Source organism: Lynx rufus, unplaced genomic scaffold (assembly GCF_022079265.1).
Source record: "Lynx rufus isolate CCGP_SWC_20201006 ecotype Redwood Valley unplaced genomic scaffold, mLynRuf1.p SCAF_34, whole genome shotgun sequence".
Classification (NCBI taxonomy): domain Eukaryota; kingdom Metazoa; phylum Chordata; class Mammalia; order Carnivora; family Felidae; genus Lynx; species Lynx rufus.
In genome coordinates, this window is record NW_025814850.1 from 4,074,080 (window position 1) to 4,094,037 (window position 19,958).

Below are 19,958 nucleotides of genomic sequence, written 5' to 3' on the forward strand. Positions count from 1 at the left end.
GAGGAGTCTTTGGGGACCACCTTTCTTGTCTTCTTACCTTTTCCCAATTTGTCTTTCTCTAGTTTCTTTGTCTATCACAACTATCTTGGGATTTTTGATCACACAAATTGGTGACCTGTTTCTTCTATTAACACTATATATATGTGTGTGTAAAGATAGGTATGTATTTCTCTTTAACCCTAAAAGACGGGTAGATATTTCAGAGAGTCTCCAAACTGAAAGGACTTGTGGTAACATAACAACTAGTTACAAAGGGGATTCAACAGTTCACTGAAAGCTAATGGGTTAATAAAAATTCTACGTGATGAGTCGAATGTGTAGACTTGCTCTCCTATGTCCTAAGGCTTCATGAAGTCCTTGTGTAACACTAGGAATTATTTTTTTTTTAAAGGGTAATGAGTCATAAAAAAAAAAAGCAATAAACTTGAGAAGAATATTATGCCTTATTGGGAATAACTTGGAATTAGGATGGTTCTGAGGGGGGATTTCAAGAGAAGGCCAAGTTTGCACCCGTGTGCTAAGTATGAACAAGTATTCCCTTGTATACCACTGAAATTGGCCAGAATGTTGCTGGTTGTTTCAAAATGAGTATAATTTCTGCCAAACCTTCTTTGGAAAGCAGAAAACTGCATGAGTGATGATTAGGCAATTGTCTTTTTGCTTTGATAACATTTATACCAATGATTTGGAGCCCTTTAGTTATGTACTGCTCAAATGAAGTGTTAGAAGGCCAGCCTATATTTGATGTTCCTCTTGAAGACTTTGTGTCACTTTGAATTATTTGTATTTTTCACTGTTTTTCATTTGTTTAGTCTAATTATTCCATCATTCCATTCATTCTTCAATATTTATTGCCTCTAAATATAAAATGATGTACGTATGGTTTCTACTTACAAGAAAATCACAGTTCATAAACAAAGAAGAGTGATATAAAGACACTCACTTTTTATACAATATGCTAAGTGTATAATAATATATGTGTGAATAGGATGAATTTTAAACTAAGAGGAAGAGTAAATAAAGTGAATTCCATGGATCAGGGAGCTCTGGAAAAGGTAAACTTTGAGATTAATTTTATAGGCAAGAATTGGCTGGTGAAATATGCCTAAGTATTTTTGTTCTAGGAGTTGGAGAGTATGTGGAAAAGGACAATTGGATAATCAAATCAGATGCCATGGTATAAGCATTAAATAACAAAGAAGATCTGTATATTAGCTGAAGAAAATTTTATGAATTATCTACTAAATTTCAGGCACCATATGAGGCACTAAAGATTAAAATATATTTAATAATAAATTTAATATAATTTCTGAACAAGTCAGTTTCTGGGATGAGACGGACAAGTAAACATACTGTAATAGAGTAGTTGGGTTGACGTACAGCAAATGATAAAATCAGGAGATGCTCCCGCTAAAATTCATCCATTTATAGCTACTGCTTTGCAACAGGGTGGAGAGCCGACTATATAAGAATCTTGAACCCTGCCTATATCCAATACTATGGTTCAGACACCTCAGTGTTATAGGGCAATGTGGAAGCAAGAAATAATGTAAGATAAAGCTAAAAGGAAAGCAAGGGTCAGATCACAGATGTATGAAATAGTCAGCACTCCTAATTGGTAGGACTTGGTATTCAATGAGATGTGGCACTAAGAAAAAGTTGCAGTGAAAAATACCAATTCGGTTTTTTTTTAATATTTATTTATTTTTTGAGAGAGAGAGAAAGAGAAAACGAACAATTGGGGGAGGGGCAGAGAGAGAGACACACACAGAATCTGAAGCAGGCTGTAGGCTCTGAGCTGTCAGCACAGAGCCCAGCACGGGACTCGAACTCATGGACAGCGAGATCATGACCTAAACCAAAGTTGGAGGCTTAACCGACTGAGCCACCCAGGTGCCCTGAAAAATGTCAATTTTTAAATTTGTTTTACTAAGAACACGATGGTGCCACCAGCTGAGAAAGGGAATGTATAATTAGGAGATAGTTTGGGGTAGGTATTTTTAAATATAGTGAATTTAAGATCTGAGGCTTTGCTGAGCAAGAATGAATTTGGCAGATACAACCCAACAGGAATCTGGATGTGGTTTTACCCAACCCATATTTGGGGAGGAATTTGGGCTGCAGAAAAACATCTAGAAGTTTTCAGCATATAATGACACTTGGAAATAGGAGTGTGGATAATACTGTCCACGGAGAATTGTAACACGGAATTGTCAAAGTTAAAGTGATTAATGGGCTTAGGACACAACTATTTGAGGGATACTAATAATAGGGAAATTAGTCATATTTTTCTTCCTTCCTTTCTATTCTCTAGCCTATGAGATTCATTTTGCTCCTTGTAAATTCATTACTGGGTCAGAAAGTAGTTATAATAGTTCTGTGTGTGATGCTTGGAATCCAAAAGAGAAGAGGTTAAAGATATGGGGCTTATAGAAATGAAGAGAAGGCTAGTCTCTTCTCTAAGCTTTGCAAAAATGTCATTTTGAGACTAGGTAAAACTAATTATGGACACACTCATGTACAAGTGCAGAAAGTCTCCGTAAGATACAGTAGTATGTGAAACACGCACCGGTAAGCGGTAGATTTTCTGTCACATCTTCGTGTTCCTTTTGTGTGAGCTTGATTCCCAAGTTTTCCAGGACAGTGTCCAGGTTATTCACCTTAACTTTGCCTGCTTAGGAAACATACAGGAATGAAACATGAAAAAAAATGAGTTTAAAATATTAGAAATATATTTTTGAATGCGAATTGTTATCTGAACATATATACTTTGTCATTATTACAATAAAAAACAAAAGAGAAAATGTACTTATGTGATTATTACTTTTCTGTATGAACTCCCATTTAACATGTCTAAGAGCATTAAATAATCAACAGAAAAATCAGAATTAGTAATTCTTCCTTTAAACCTTGAATGGAAGCCTGTATTATAAACAGCTCATGAAGGGATAGGCTACATGATTTGATTATAACCAATATTAGAGAGAATAGGAATGAGCTTTGATGACAGGACCTCATTAATTTATTAACTAACTAATATTAAAACAGAGTGAAGATCATAAGGTAACCTTAAAAACAAGCAGAATCTTAGCACTTTTTTAGATAAAATCAATCATTTTAAAGTGAACACCTTAGTGGAATTTGGTACATATTCACAATGTTGTACAAATATCACTTCCAGTTCCAAAACATTTTCATCATCCCCAAAGGAGAGCCCATACATATTAAGTAGTCACTCCCTACTTCCCTCTCCACCCAGCCCCCCGCAACCCTAACCTACTTTTTGTTTCTATGGATTTGCCTTCAATCTTCCTTCATAACAAGCTTTCCTTACACAACTCCCTAAAAATTCGGTAATTCTTTTCTTCATAATTTGCTGTGTATGATTAGATTTTTGGGGTTGTGAGTATGGATTCCTAGCAAGATGTATTGAGACATTATAGCGTAAAATATGATGATGATGAAAGTAACTAAGTAACTGGGGTGCCTAGGTGGCTCAGTCGGTTAAGCATCGGACTCTTGATTTCAGCTCAGGTCATGATCTCAGGGATGGTGAGTTCAAGCCCTGCGTCTGGCTCTGCACTGTCAGTGCAGGGCCTGCTTGGGATTCCCCTTCTCTCTCTTTCTCTCTGCACTCCCCCACTTACTATCTTTCTCTCTCAAAGTAAATAAATAAACTTCAAATAAAAGAAAGTAACTAAGTAATCTATACATAGGAAGCTAGACAGGACTCGTGTCTAAATGATAAATGTGAACCTTGAAGATTTCAGATGTCTCTGCCTTTCTTATCAGGCTTTTAACCTACCCTGAGTGGATTTCACCCCATCCAACATTGCATTCTGAAATACGTTTCCAGCAGCTATAGGAAAAGGAACAATTCATGTCAGAAGGGAAATGGTATGAACATTCACTTACTTACAACTTCAGTAAAACAACTGAAACTGAGTGGGAAATGTGTTCTGTCTCAGTATTAAATTTAAAAAGAAGTTATGGAAAAGAAAACCGAGTGTGACAAATATATGTATTTTCTGGCAAGTAGGAGACTGACCGCTGAGGGAAACACTATTATGTTGAAACAATCACACCTTTCCTTTTTCTGTTGACTTCCCCTTTTATTTCTTTTCCTAGTCCCCTCCAGTTCCCTTCCTTTTCTTCCTCAGGATATAGGCTGATCAACTACCTGACACTCAGATGGCAAAGCTATGGCTGAAGGGTTTGGTAAACTGCAGACTAAATCCAAATGACAATGCCTTTTCCTAATCAATTTCAGGATTTTTCAGAAAGCCCTCGACAGGTAAAAATTTTAAATTGTTCACACGGGCCACAAAACCAAGTTCCCTAGAAAGTCTTTGTGGCTTCTGTATAGCTCACCATCAATTGGCAGAGTTTCCTGCAGCTTTTTAAGCTCCTCAGCTGTGAGCTCGATCCCCACGCTTCCCAGAACTTTCTCCAGATCACTGACATGAACCTTTTTTCCTTTGAAAATACAAGAACATTAATGCCTGAGAATAATCATTCCATGAAATGGTGAAAAATTCATTCTCATTATAATGCATCCCCCCCATTTGAGGAAATGGAAGGGGAAAATGAAACACGTTTACACAGAATTATGGGGAAGTCACATAATAGAACATAACCCCTTAGTGTTTACAAAAGGAAGGTCTTTTATTTCTGGGAACAAGTCTGCCCTGCTGAGAACAAATTTGTTTTATAATTGGCCAGCAAATTAAGATACTAGATGAAAAAAGTATAAATTCAGCTATCATTTATTGTATTTATTCTTGTCTCTGAATAATGTGACTTTTTTCTTCATAATGACAATAATTTGATCCTGTCAGGGCTTTACAATGTAACTGGAATAAGTGTACAATGCACAATATAATGATTCCACAACTCTAGACATTAATCGGTGCTCATGATAACAAATGAACTCTTAACCCCATCAACTTATTTCACTCATCCCCTCACCCACCTCCCTTCTGGCAACAATGTGGTCTCTATAGTTAAGAGTCTAGTTTTTTTTTAGTTTGTGTTTCTGTTTTTTTTTTTTTTAATTTTTTTTTAATGTTTATTCATTTGTGAGAGAGAGAGAGAGAGAGAGAGAGAGAGAGAGAAATACAGAGCGTGAGTGGGGGAGGGGCAGAGAAAGAGAGGGAGACACAGAAGCTGAAGCAGCTCCAGGCTCAGAGCTGTCAGCACAGAGCCCAATGAGGGGCTCAAACTCATGAACCATGAGATCGTGACCTGAGTCGAAGTCGGATGCTTAATTGACTGAGCCACCCCGGCGCCCCATTCGTTTGTTTCTTAAATTCCACACGCGTGAAATCAAACGGTATTTGTCTTTTTCTGGCTGATTTATTTCACTTAACATTGTATCCTCTAGATCTACTTAAAAGTAATTTCTTATTGAAAGATTGAGCGACATTGGCAAAAACAGCTGAGCAGTGAGTGGGTTGCTTCATGAAACTATCCTTCCACCGAAACACAATGAGTGAGAAAGAACTATCAGAATCAACTTCCTTAGAACTCTGGAAAATAGTCAAAGGTTGGTACATCAACCAAGTGAAAGCAGAATTGAGAAAAAGGTGACTTATAGTAAGAGAGCTCTGTGGCATTTTGACCCCCTTCCCCAAACTGTTTTTGATCATCCATCCCTGTGAGCAAAATATTTTCCAGGACAAAAGTGACAGTCTCTTACTTACCTGTAAAAGGTTTCATTCCATCCATATGCGTTCTCATTTCAACCTTCCCATGAACTGGAAGAAAATGTAAATCAAATACACAGTGGCATTCACTGAGAAACGCAAAACAGGAAGCACAGTGGCATTCATTGGCTACTTTTTATCCCCCACCTACCCCAAGGAGCACAAAAGGACATGGAAAAGAATCACTCTACTTGTTCTAAAGGTGCCTGCTTTAACAACTGCTTTCATCCATTGTCTTATGGCAAAACGCTAAAGGTGTGAGATTCAAAAGTCACCTCTTTTCATCAGACTTTATTTTTAGCTTTACACTTTGGAAAACCAAAGAGGATTTGGGCCACGCCAGGGAAAACAAAATTTAAAACTGGGATCTTATTCACCACTGTTTTAACGGGACTTTTGAAATGATCTCTTTCTTTACTGAGATTCTGATTACTATTTCCTTTCATGTTCACTGACCCAGGCAGACCAGTTTACTCTTGATTTGCATGATGTACGATTTGCTTGAGGGCAATATTCATTTTGAGCTTAACTTCCCAACTCTAATGATTTGCATAGTTTTCATAGTAGACATAGTAGACAAATTGAATTTCATACAAATTAATATTTAAAAAGACATTAATATGTTAAAGAACAGAAATATCTCACGAATAGATGATTTTTGAGATCTATATTTGGCCAAGAAAGAAAAACGACCTAAAAAACTGTCACTGTTGGTAAGTTAGTTGACAAATTCCTGATTTTAGATTGTAAGTAATAAATTACAGTATACAGTATCTAAAAACCCCTATACCATGGAAAATTTACAAATGAAGGTCCTGGATAACTCAAAAATATTTACTGAAGTATTAGAAGTACGCAGTGACTCTTAGCAGAAGCTGTGTGACACTTACATGTACACAATAACAAGTATTAGAACAGTGAGCAGGATAAATATACATTTATTCATTGGTTGCTAAATCTAGGCTAAACGAGAATCTTCCTTGTTTTTCTTCTGGATCTTTTGAGGCAGAACATTCCAAAAGTTATTTCTGTAGTAAAACCAATTAGTGAGGTCAGGAAAGCATGAAGATATGTGTCAGTTTTACGGGGCCACTGGAAATTCTCAGAAACAAAGATGATAACACCTATTTGGTGTAAAATTCGCTATTTAACTCGGGTCCCATTTCAACTGAATCTTGCCCTCTCCAGTAAATTCATATCTCCGTCCTGACAGACACAGTATGAGAAAAGCTTTGCCCTAAATGGGGTCTTTCTGTCCCAAATGATATAATTGGGGCTCTATGCTTGAGCCTTAATCTTTCACAAAACTTCTTTTTAAGCTCAATACTGATGGTAACTCTTCAGATGAGCAGATCACCAATAAGCAATAACTTAAAGATTTTAACTCTGGGGGTGCCCGGGTGGCTCGGTCGGTTAAGCATCCGACTTCAGTTCAGGTCGTAATCTCACGGTTCATGAGTTCAAGCCTGCATCAAGCTTGCTGCTGTCAGCACAGAGCCCACTTTGGATCCTCTGTCCACCCCCCTCTTTGTCCCAGCCCCCGCTTACGCGCTCTTCGTGTCTTTCAAAATAAATAAATTAACTTAAAAAAAATTCTAACTCTGATTTAAAGAAAAAAGGATTAATCATTCCACATGTCCATTTTATTTCATGTGTACTTTTTAATCTCACAATGATTTTCATTATGTTGGTTGATCTGAAATTATTATTTTAAAATAAGGAACAGAAATCATTGGCAATACCAGAGGATAGTTTCAAATAATAGCTAGATTTCCACCCATAATTCTGCTTTTTAGCAATATGAAAAAAAATTCCACCATAATCTCAAATAGACAAAAAATAGTTTTCTATTACGAAAGCTGATTGGTCCATATCTAGTCTCATTCACGGATACACCATTGCAAGCAAAGAAAACAAGACAGTGAAGACCACTTGCATGGTCCTCCTAGTACACTACCAGTGGTAAAAATTAGAGAATAAATTAAATGAATTAACAAAAATAGTTTTAAGGGTACACTGCTTATCTTACACAATGACGTGAATAAATGCACCTTAATAAGATGAGCAAGCATTGATTCATCTAAGGTTATATGATAGTTAAGGCATGTTCCAGACAGATACTTCTTAGCGCTACTATAACGTTCTCAGGCTGATATTTAACATTTGCTTATTTAGCTTGAGAATTCTTTTAGCCCCAATTCAGAATGTACTAAACTTTAGACTTTGTCTCTAGCCCATCAAGGGAGATTAGAGCTTTGGGAACAGTCAGTCCTTGGACCATGGAATCCAGCTCAGAATGAGGGGATGTAAGCAGAGGCATAGGTGGGGCCGCTGAGCATTCAGGTATTCCACACATTCAGGCCTGAGTGGTTACTGTTCCTTTTCCCCTCAAGGGTATCTGGAAAACTTGGTCCTATTCCTTTGGTGCAGGAAATAGGTCCTACACTTCATATTCCTCTTTTATCACGCTTTTTTTTTTCTTTTGAGAGAGAGAGTGAGCGCGCGTGTGTACGAGAGAGACAGAGAGAGAGAGAGAGAGAGAAAGAGAGACAGAGAGAGACAGACAGTCCAAAGCAGGCCACACTCTGCACAGAGTTGGATGCAGGGCTCGATCCCACATCCCTGGGACCATGACCTGGGCCGAAATCAAGAGTTGGACGCTCAACAGACTGAATCACCCAAACGCCCCTATTCTGCCTTTCTACATGTCCTTGAAAATGGTGAGGCAAAGACAGAAATGCTATTTTAATAACCTCCCACTTAGGGGTACCTGGCTGGCTCAGGTGGTAAAGCATGCAACTCTTGATCTCAGGTTGTGAACTCAGCTCTACACTGGGCCTAGAGCTTACTTAAAAGAAATTAAAAATACTTTCCCACTTTGGGCTCTGCTCTCTTTTCTCTATAATTTTAAAAAAATTTTTCTGTGTTAAAGTTTCTTCTATTTAATGCACCCCACTCCCTTCCCTCCACAGCAGTGTCTCTCTCTAATTTTGTTCAGTTCTAATAGTGGCCTTGGCCTTGGCCATACTCCAAGTGGAAATGAAGTTACTGAAAATGTCAAGGGGCAAAACATGTTTACTTCCAGTCTGAGTCATCTTTCATGTTTTCCGTCTTCTTAATGCCAAAGTAGAGTTTTCAGAGATTCTTTTATAGAAGCTCAGATTAACCGATTCAAACATATCTTAAATACTCACCGTCGGCTGGTAGATCACGTGTCAGATCATTAATTTCCTCTTCTGAAAGGTTCATCCCCATAGGTGGCAAAGGAGAATCCATTGTATCGACATCAACAATCTCTCCTTGTGAAAAAGTAAAGAATACGGGGAAAACTCACGGATTCCAAAATGTGACCACTCGCATTACTCATAGTGCATTAATGATTATCAGTCTCATGAGGAAAACAAGATTTAATATAGTCTATTCACATATATCAAGGGGGTCAATAAGGATGTTAGAATTCGAATACAAATCTTCCAGGTGAATGAGCAATTTTCAAATCTTTCACAGCAAATGGTAAAATCAAACTGTGGCTGACAATGAGGGTTTGTTGTTTTTTTTTTTTTCCTGAACTCCCAGATTAGATGCCTCAACTCCTGACAAAAATCGATCATCAAGTTCTGTTTCCATTTATGTGGAGGATGATGTTATTCAGACCAACCTTCCTCTGGAAACTGAAATCTTGGATAAAATGTAAAAAGCATCTCCTCAAAAGTACTGAAGAGCTGATAAGAGAGTACGTTACTAGTGCAAAGTCTCATCAAAAGTAGGAACCTAGGGAGGTAAGCAGAGCCCTGGTACTGTTTCTGTTCTAAGGATACTTGCTCCATCTGGATTTGAACTGTCATGTTGATGACCTCATGGAGTGTGGGTGATTCTGTCCAAGTGCCCAGCAGAAGCAAAGGCAAGTATTCCTTAGGAACATGCTTCCATCCTTACCCTCAAAGGTTTCTTTCTATAATTTTCCAAGGAAAATAGCTCCCACTCCAAAGAATCAAACACAGAGCGAAACAAGTTACCTGAGAGAGAATAAGCAGAAATAACAGGCAGCAGCAACATGCTCATAAAAACTTTAGATTTAGAAGTTATCAGGCACAAATTACAAAACTATTATGCTTCCTATGTGTAAAGCAATGGAAAACAAGCTAAAAGTATCTGCATCTGCAGGAGATAGGAAACAGTACAAAATGACCCAGGATAGCCGAAAAAGAGAAAAAAATGCTTAGAAATGAAAAGAAGGGGGAAAGAGGAGGAAGGAGGGAGGAAGGAAACAAGACAGCTGTATGGGAACATGAAGGGGACCTTGAACCACATGGAACTCATCCTCTACCCACTAGTGAATCTAGGGCTGCGGGAAAGTCCTTTGGGACAATCCTTGGTTTAGTGCCAAGTAGCAGTGGTGTGTCTTTCCCGAGCTTCCTAGTGGGCAGCTCACGGTGTCTATGGGGCACTCTTACTGGTGCACACCGTGCATATGGCATTGTCTGCACCCACGGAGGCTGGAGCTACAGCCAAGTGGGTACATCACCACGTGGTTAAATCTTGACTCACAATAACGCGGATCTGTATTGAATGTGGAAGATTTCGATGTTAAAGTTGAAAGGGTAGTCAGTATTTCTATACCACAGAAAACAAGAAATAAGGGTGCATGATATGCTTTCATATTTCTTCATTATGTTGGGATTTAAACTTGGCACAACAGTAAACACGTACATGTGATAAGTCCTCTCATAATATAAGTGGTTTTCAAACCCTAAGAAATCAATCTTCTCACCAGGAAATATGTTACACAGCAAATGGAAAATGAAAGAAAAAAAAAACAAGACAAATACACTCCTACTAAAAGTCACACAAAAAAGATGTTTCTATAAAGAACAGCCAGAACTGGGCGTGGTGGACAAGGGAGCGTGTGTGTGTGCGTGTGTGTGTGCGTACAAGGGCTGAGGAGTGAGGGGTTAGGTCTACTCATATCAAAAGATTATAAAGCTGTTATACTCAACACAGTTTAGAGCATGAATAAGCAGACCAATAGAACAGAATGTAAATTCTCAAAATAGACAAGTGCACATGGAAATCAAGTATATAGTTAGGATGGCATCTCAAATTCAAGGATGTGGTGACAGACTTTTAAATAAATGATCTGGGACAACTGTAGAGCCGTTTTCAAAAAGATAAACTAGATCTGTATCTCCCGATGGAATGCAATGTGAAATAAACAGTATTACTTATGAAGTATTGTTGTCAAAAAATGTTGAAGATGAAAATAATTAAGCCATCAGAGCTGATTCCTGGTTTATGAGGAATACGGACAACAGAGAAACGAGAGATGAGAAAACAGACAAAAACGGGTAAATTTAGTATATGGGAAATTTTTCTTTTTTTAGTGTATAGAAATGCTACAAGACAATCGGCAACCCAGTTTCTTAAAAAAAAATCAGTGCCTAAAAAGAAAAGACAAAGAAGGTAGAGGAATAGCTGTAGAGTACGTGAGATTTAAGTGTCATAATAGATGCAGTGTGTAAAGCTTGTTGGGTTTTTTATTTGAATAAGCTCACTGTAAAAAATATTTTAAAGAAGGGAAATTTAAAAATAAACTGTATAATGGTATTGCAGTCATGTAAAAAAATCCATACTTTTTTTTAAAAATTTTTTTTTAACGTTTATTTATTTTTGGGACAGAGAGAGACAGAGCATGAACGGGGGAGGGGCAGAGAGAGGGGGAGACACAGAATCGGAAACAGGCTCCAGGTTCTGAGCCATCAGCCCAGAGCCTGACACGGGGCTCGAACTCAGGGACCGCGAGATCGTGACCTGAGCTGAAGTCGGACGCTTAACCGACTGCGCCACCCAGGGGCCCAAAAAATCCATACTTTTAAGAAGATGTATACTGAAGTATATAAGGACTAAATGAAAATTTGCTTTGAAATAAGTAAGAGGGGCGCCTGGGTGGCTCAGTCGGTTGAGCATTGGACTTCGGCTCAGGTCAGGATCTCGCGGTTTGTGAATTCGAGCCCCGCGTCAGGCTCTGTGCTGACAGCTCAGAGCCTGGAGCCTACTTTGGATTCTGTGTCTCCTTCTCTCTGTTTCTTCCCCGTTCATGCTCTGTCTCTGTCTGTCTCTCAAAAATGAATAAACGTTAAAATTTAAAAATAAATAAATAAGAAGCAAGTGAGATGAATCTTCATAACTGTTGAATCTAGGTTCATTCTATTATTCTTTATTCTTTATCATTCATTATATTATTCTTCCTACTTTGTATACATTTGGAAATGCTCATTACAGCCAAAAGGCAGAAAGAACCCAGATGCCCATCAAAGGATGAGTGAATAAACACAACATATACACATACAACAGAATGTGTTATTAGGCAACAAAAAGGAATGAAATTGTATACCCATGTTCACAGAACATATTCACAATCACTAAAATGTGGAAGCAACTCAAGTATCCACTGATGGATGAATGAATATATATACATATAGTAGAATATTATTCAGTCTTAAGAAGGAAGGAAATTTTGACATATGTTACAACCTGGATGAAACATGAGGACATTAGGGTAAGTAAAATAAACTAGTCACGAAAATAGATACTGCATGATTCCACTTATATAAGGTATTTAGATTAGTCAAAACCATACAGACAGAAAGTAGAATGGTGGTTGTCAGGGGCTCGTGGGAGGGGAGAATGGGAAGTGTTTGTTTAATGGATACAGAGGTTTTTTTTGTTTTTTTAACGGTTATTTATTTTTGAGACAGAGAGAGACAAAGCATGAACAGGGGAGGGGCAGAGAGAGAGGGAGACACAGAATCTGAAACAGGCTCCAGGCTCTGAGCTGTCAGCACAAAGCCCGACGCGGGGCTCGAACTCACGGACCGCGAGATCATGACCTGAGCCAAAGTCCGCCGCTTAACCGACTGAGCCACTCAGGCGCCCCTAATGGATACAGAGTTTTAATTTTACAAAATGAAAAGAATTCTGGAGACGGATGGTGGTAGTCATTGCACAAAAAATGTGAAGGTGCTTAATAACACTGAACTGGACACTTAAAAATGGTTAAGGTAGTAAACTTTATGTTATGTGCATTTTACCACCATAAATTGGAAAAAAGGAAGAATGGAATATTGATACATGCTACAATATAGATGAACCTGAAACCATCATACTAAGTGAAAGAAGCTAATCATAAAGACTACATACTATCCCGCTTATATGAAATGTCCAGAATAGGTAAATCTATAGGGACAGAAAATAGATTAGTAAGTTGCCTAGGGCTTGTAGGGTGGTGGGGAGAGAATAAAAGGGTGATAGCTAAAGGATATAGGGTTTCGTTTTGGGGTGTTCTGGGTATTCACAGAGTCCTTTGATAAAGCTACTAACTATAATGAAATTGTAATTAGTCCCAATAAAGTAAATTATAACCCAAAAAGGGACATTCGGTGCCTCAGACTAGAAGGACATGGGGGTAGAATGGGGAGACGACAAAGAAGAAATTGGAAGAAAATAAGAGAAGTTTCGGTCTCGATCTCTGCATTGTCTATGAAACCATCTTTCTACCATGTCACTGAGACTTGAACAGACTGCAATAGGTTACAAGGTTCCTTGAGCGGAGCACCTGGGTGGCTCAGTTGGTTAAGTGTCTGACTCTTGATCTCAGCTCAGGTCATGATCTCATGGTTCGTGGAATTCAGTCCCGCGTTGGGCTCTGTGCTGACAATGCAGAGCCTGCTTGGGATTCTCTCTCTCTCCTCGCTCTCTGACCCTCCCCCACTCTCTCTGTCTCTGTCTCTCAAAACTAAACTTTAAAAAGAAAGAAAAGTCCTATAAAACTTATAACACACAATATTTGAGTGAGAAAATTGATCTGAAGATACAAATCTGAATATTTTGAGGATATAGGGATGATGGGGGAAAGGAAGTTTTTTCAGAGAGTGTTAAATGAAACAATGAACTACAAACAGAACTTCATTCTGCTCCCTGGAGTTTATAAAAATGAAGAAATAGGACTTTTACATTAGGAATTAATCCCTCCTTAAGATCTGCAAGTATCTTCTGAGTGCTTTAGAAACTCTGGTATGCATGTTCACAAGCGCTAACTCCCTTCAAAGACACAGTTATTTCTAAAATCCTCACCATTAAGTAGCAGGTTTTCCGTCAGCTTTTTCTGTTCCTTTTCTGGGAGCTTAATCCTCATTTCCCCCAGAATGCTGTCCAAATTACCCACATTAACCTTCCCACCTTAGGAAAGCAATAGGGATGGGAAATAAGAAAAATGGAATGTTTCCACAATATTAAAAATGCATTCGTTTCTGTGTATTATTAACTTAATTAGCCCGTGCTAATGATATGAAAAAAGAGAGAAAGTGTAATTCATGTCTTCATATTATCATTTAACATTTTAAATAGGAGTACCAAGACTCATTTGACTTTTCTAATTATCTGGAAAAATTTAATAGGATGGGTAAAACTAGAACCTGTCGCCTTTCACCTTATCTTGGACAACTTGAGACAGCAAAAGGTGCCTAAGGTATATTTTAGCGCCTTACGGCTATTAGACCACAGATCTCATTGCTACAGACAAGAACAGGAGCCATTCTCATTTTCCTGAACTCCCAGGTCACTTCCACTGAACAATTGCCAGTACTTCACTTCAATGTCTGCGGTATAGACCTAGATTTGATTTTCCAATTTAAGATTCTTTTTCATCTTACTTCCATGCTCCCTATCCCTCTGACTCTTCTCTGGCCTTTTGTGGCCTGTGGAAACCTCAGCATTACTTATGATTCACAGTGAAAGAAGTTGTTGATATAATAAACTTAATATAAGTTTTTAGGATAGCATTCATTTCTATTTAGAGATGTGTTCTGTGAGTTTTTAAAATGTCTTCTTAGTGCCAAATTAGTGGCTTTCGAGAGTCTTTCCATCACTTCATAAGCCCAAGATTTCCCAAGTGGTTCAATGCTATATTAAATGCTCAGCATTAATTTGTAGATTCTGTCTCATATTTTTAGGTTCCTTTTCTGTAAGATTCAACCTCATGTTTTCCAGAACAGTGATTGTTGTTATATCAACATGATTGTTGATATCAATCATCCTCACCCCTAGGAAACTGAAAGAAATAACACCAAAATGTAGTCACTCTTAAATGTGACCAAAACTATTAATTTGTGGATAATATATAGTTACAAGTTCTAGCACAAAAAACATAGCTAACTACATTGTTCAAATATTTAAAATATGTTCAATAATAGAATAAAATATCTTCCTTTGGTCAGTCCATAGAGCAGAAAGCTTTAAAGGTAATCGGTGAGCTACTCAGTGAAATACACTAGTGGGGATAACAAATTTCATCCTTCCATCCAATAAGCATGATTTTTTTGTTGATGATACCCAGAGAAAAATTTCTTTTTCTGAGTAAATTTCTTTAACCATCACTAATCTTTTTGTTTACTAATCACTTTTCAAACTAGACTTATTTTCTTCTTTGCCACAAATTGTAAACTTTTCAATAAATTATGGAACTCTATCCCCCAGGATAGAACATACATTGTCTGCAACAGTATGGGCGGATTAAAAGAAGCATAAACATGCTATCAAAATATCTGAAAAGTGGCAAGTATCAAAATTTAACATCTTATGTATATTTTCATCTTCCATCAACAAAACAAAAAGGCAACTACTGAATGGGAGAAGATGTTTGCAAATGATATATCCAGTAAGGGGTTAAAATCCAAAATATGCAAAGAACTCATACGACTGAACACCGAAAAATGACAAATAATCCAATTTAAAAATGGGCAGAGCACATGAATAGACTTTTCCAAAGAAGACATGTAGATGGCCCACAGACACATGAAAAGATGCTCAGCATCACTAATCATCAGGAAAATGCAAATCAAAACCCAATGAGATATCACTTCACACCAATCAGAATGGGTAGGATCAAAAAGATAAATAATAAGTCCTGGTGAAGGTGAGGAGAAAAGGGAGCCCTTGTGCACTATTGGTGGGAATGTAAATTGGTGCAGCCACTCTGGAAAATAGTTGGGATGTTCCTCCAAAAACTAAAAATAGAAGTACCATATGGTCTAGTAATTCCACTTCTGGGTATTTACAAGAAAAAAATGGAAATGCTAATTTGGCAAGATACTATGCCATTTTGTTTGCTGCAGCATTACTTACAATAGCCAAGATGGGGAAGCAACCTAGGTGTCCATTAACCGATGAATGGATAAAGAAGATGTGGTACACATACACATAATGGAATACTACTCGGCCGTAAAAAAAGAGTGAAATCTTGCCATTAATGACAACATGGATGGACCTGGAGGCTATTATGATAAATGAAGTAAGTGAGACAGAGAAATACAAATATCATATGATTTTGCTTACTTGTGGAATCTAAAAAGTATAACAAACAAACAACAGACTCATAAATAGAGAGAACGGGTGGTTGCCAAAGTAGAGGTGGGTGGGGGATTAGGTGAAATAGAAGATTAAGAGGTGCAAACTTCTAGTTATAAAGAAAATAAGTCAGAGGGATGAAAAGTATAGCATAGGGAACAGAGTCGATAATGTAATAACTACGACAACAGAAGGCAACTACACTTACCATGGTGTTTCATAATGTGTGTAATTGTTGAATCACTATGTTGTACACACGAAACTAATGTTATATGTCAGTTATCCTTTGATTTAGAATAAATTAATGAAAAAGGCCTCTGTGCCAACCATCAGCCTATCCTGATAGATGTATCAGCTTTAAGAAGCATACAAATCAGAATCTCACCAAAATTCGTTATTAAGCAACAGAGAAGCCATCATTTCACAAAGTCAGACTTTACCTTTCCATACAGTACAAATATACTCTCAATAATTTCTAAAAATATATGAAATGGAGAAAATAAGGCCACTCTTCATTCACTGGCACCTAAGGCAGTTATTGCTGGCCCTCTAACAGGCAGAACCCCTCCCATCCATTTATTCTTTGTAATTTCTCATTTGTTTCCATTTCATACTTTTCAATGCCTTCCTTTTCCTCTTCTCATTTTAAAATTTCAGACTCACAGTGTATTCAAGAATAATAGCCAGGATTTCTCAACCATGGTCGCAGGATTTCTGACTAAAGCCACCTCGTTCCCAACTAAGAATGAGACGACACCGTTGGTATTTCTTCATAAGAGAAAACAGTCATTACCTTGTAAAAGATTTTTTTGGACAATCTTTTTCACTTAGATATGAAATAGAATTGTTAGAGAAATTCTCACCATCGACTGGCAGATTGTTCACCAACTCTCCCTGTTTCTTATCTTTGAGTTCTATCCCCATGTTTCCTGGAACTTTTTTCATGTCATTGACCTCAACCTCTCCTTCAAAGCAAAAGAAGGGAGACTTCTGGTATTATTGTGAATGATGTCGTGATTCCACACAATTAAAAAAAAAAATTGCCTTTGTAGCATTACAGCTAACTGCTGAATGAAAAGAGACCCAGCCTAAAAAATAGGCCTTTGGGCCTACAGAGGAGGTTTCTCGTTATTTCTAGTATAATCTCTGAATGATAGGCAGGGCAACAGAGCATGCGATTATGAGTATAAACTTTGCAGTACATTAGAATGATACAGATTGCTGATCTAAATAGTTTTCTCAGCACTTTTATTGCTTTGAGATCGCCTCTAACTTTACCAAAACTTTCCTTCACTTTTTACTGTGTTAAACTGGAAGTTAGCTTTCCGCCATAAAAGAAGGTATGCTAATTATTGGCAGAGATTTCAGATAATGACTTGGGAAACAACAAAGAGCACTGAAGTTTTATTGCTAAAAGTTCTGATAATCTATTATCTAACTGTAGGCATTTATACATAAACATTTTTATAAGATGTGTAAGACAGATTTTAAAAGTCCATGCAATCATGATGTGGAAAGAGCATTATATTGTAATTTAGTGGAAAGAATTTGGTTCTTAGATTTCTAGTAGCATCTTACTCTTAGTTGTTATTCTATTACCTGTTTTGGCTTTTATTCCATCCATTCCATCCATTAAGATACCAACATCAAAGTTCCCATTAGCTGTTAAAAAAAAAAAAAGACTTAGTTGGGATCCAGAAAATGATAGAGCTTTAGAATGAAAACATAAAGTACCCATACTGTAAAAAAGCTTAAGGCAGAGTCCAGTATTTCCACTATTTTATTTGAGTCCATTTTTAATTTTTTTTTTTCAACGTTTATTTATTTTTTTTGGGACAGAGAGAGACAGAGCACGAACGGGGGAGGGGCAGAGAGAGAGGGAGACACAGAATCTGAAACAGGCTCCAGGCTCTGAGCTGTCAGCACAAAGCCCGACGCGGGGCTCGAACTCACGGACCGCTAGATCATGACCTGAGCCAAAGTCCGCCGCTTAACCGACTGAGCCACCCAGGCGCCCCTAATGGATACAGAGTTTTAATTTTACAAAATGAAAAGAATTCTGGAGACGGATGGTGGTAGTCATTGCACAAAAAATGTGAAGGTGCTTAATAACACTGAACTGGACACTTAAAAATGGTTAAGGTAGTAAACTTTATGTTATGTGCATTTTACCACCATAAATTGGAAAAAAGGAAGAATGGAATATTGATACATGCTACAATATAGATGAACCTGAAACCATCATACTAAGTGAAAGAAGCTAATCATAAAGACTACATACTATCCCGCTTATATGAAATGTCCAGAATAGGTAAATCTATAGGGACAGAAAATAGATTAGTAAGTTGCCTAGGGCTTGTAGGGTGGTGGGGAGAGAATAAAAGGGTGATAGCTAAAGGATATAGGGTTTCGTTTTGGGGTGTTCTGGGTATTCACAGAGTCCTTTGATAAAGCTACTAACTATAATGAAATTGTAATTAGTCCCAATAAAGTAAATTATAACCCAAAAAGGGACATTCGGTGACTCAGACTAGAAGGACATGGGGGTAGAATGGGGAGACGACAAAGAAGAAATTGGAAGAAAATAAGAGAAGTTTCGGTCTCTATCTCTGCATTGTCTATGAAACCATCTTTCTACCATGTCACTGAGACTTGAACAGACTGCAATAGGTTACAAGGTTCCTTGAGCGGAGCACCTGGGTGGCTCAGTTGGTTAAGTGTCTGACTCTTGATCTCAGCTCAGGTCATGATCTCATGGTTCGTGGAATTCAGTCCCGCGTTGGGCTCTGTGCTGACAATGCAGAGCCTGCTTGGGATTCTCTCTCTCTCCTCGCTCTCTGACCCTCCCCCACTCTCTCTGTCTCTGTCTCTCAAAACTAAACTTTAAAAAGAAAGAAAAGTCCTATAAAACTTATAACACACAATATTTGAGTGAGAAAATTGATCTGAAGATACAAATCTGAATATTTTGAGGATATAGGGATGATGGGGGAAAGGAAGTTTTTTCAGAGAGTGTTAAATGAAACAATGAACTACAAACAGAACTTCATTCTGCTCCCTGGAGTTTATAAAAATGAAGAAATAGGACTTTTACATTAGGAATTAATCCCTCCTTAAGATCTGCAAGTATCTTCTGAGTGCTTTAGAAACTCTGGTATGCATGTTCACAAGCGCTAACTCCCTTCAAAGACACAGTTATTTCTAAAATCCTCACCATTAAGTAGCAGGTTTTCCGTCAGCTTTTTCTGTTCCTTTTCTGGGAGCTTAATCCTCATTTCCCCCAGAATGCTGTCCAAATTACCCACATTAACCTTCCCACCTTAGGAAAGCAATAGGGATGGGAAATAAGAAAAATGGAATGTTTCCACAATATTAAAAATGCATTCGTTTCTGTGTATTATTAACTTAATTAGCCCGTGCTAATGATATGAAAAAAGAGAGAAAGTGTAATTCATGTCTTCATATTATCATTTAACATTTTAAATAGGAGTACCAAGACTCATTTGACTTTTCTAATTATCTGGAAAAATTTAATAGGATGGGTAAAACTAGAACCTGTCGCCTTTCACCTTATCTTGGACAACTTGAGACAGCAAAAGGTGCCTAAGGTATATTTTAGCGCCTTACGGCTATTAGACCACAGATCTCATTGCTACAGACAAGAACAGGAGCCATTCTCATTTTCCTGAACTCCCAGGTCACTTCCACTGAACAATTGCCAGTACTTCACTTCAATGTCTGCGGTATAGACCTAGATTTGATTTTCCAATTTAAGATTCTTTTTCATCTTACTTCCATGCTCCCTATCCCTCTGACTCTTCTCTGGCCTTTTGTGGCCTGTGGAAACCTCAG

At 37.7% G+C, this 19,958-nt stretch overlaps 1 protein-coding gene across 1 annotated transcript in view; it reads right to left on the minus strand.

Annotated features, from left to right (window-relative positions):
* The window catches only part of LOC124522069 (uncharacterized), a 144,216-nt gene extending 126,298 nt beyond the window's left edge, over positions 1-17,918 (minus strand). The window contains exons 1-7 of the mRNA XM_047093256.1: positions 17,706-17,918; positions 16,970-17,071; positions 8,900-9,004; positions 5,703-5,756; positions 4,372-4,476; positions 3,806-3,859; positions 2,570-2,671 (exon numbers count right to left, since the gene is read on the minus strand). Of these exons, the coding sequence (XP_046949212.1) occupies positions 2,570-2,671; positions 3,806-3,859; positions 4,372-4,476; positions 5,703-5,756; positions 8,900-9,004; positions 16,970-17,071; positions 17,706-17,844 (661 nt within the window). The 5' untranslated portion in view covers positions 17,845-17,918. The remainder of the gene's footprint in view (positions 1-2,569; positions 2,672-3,805; positions 3,860-4,371; positions 4,477-5,702; positions 5,757-8,899; positions 9,005-16,969; positions 17,072-17,705) is intronic.
* Positions 17,919-19,958: the final 2,040 nt, after the last annotated feature.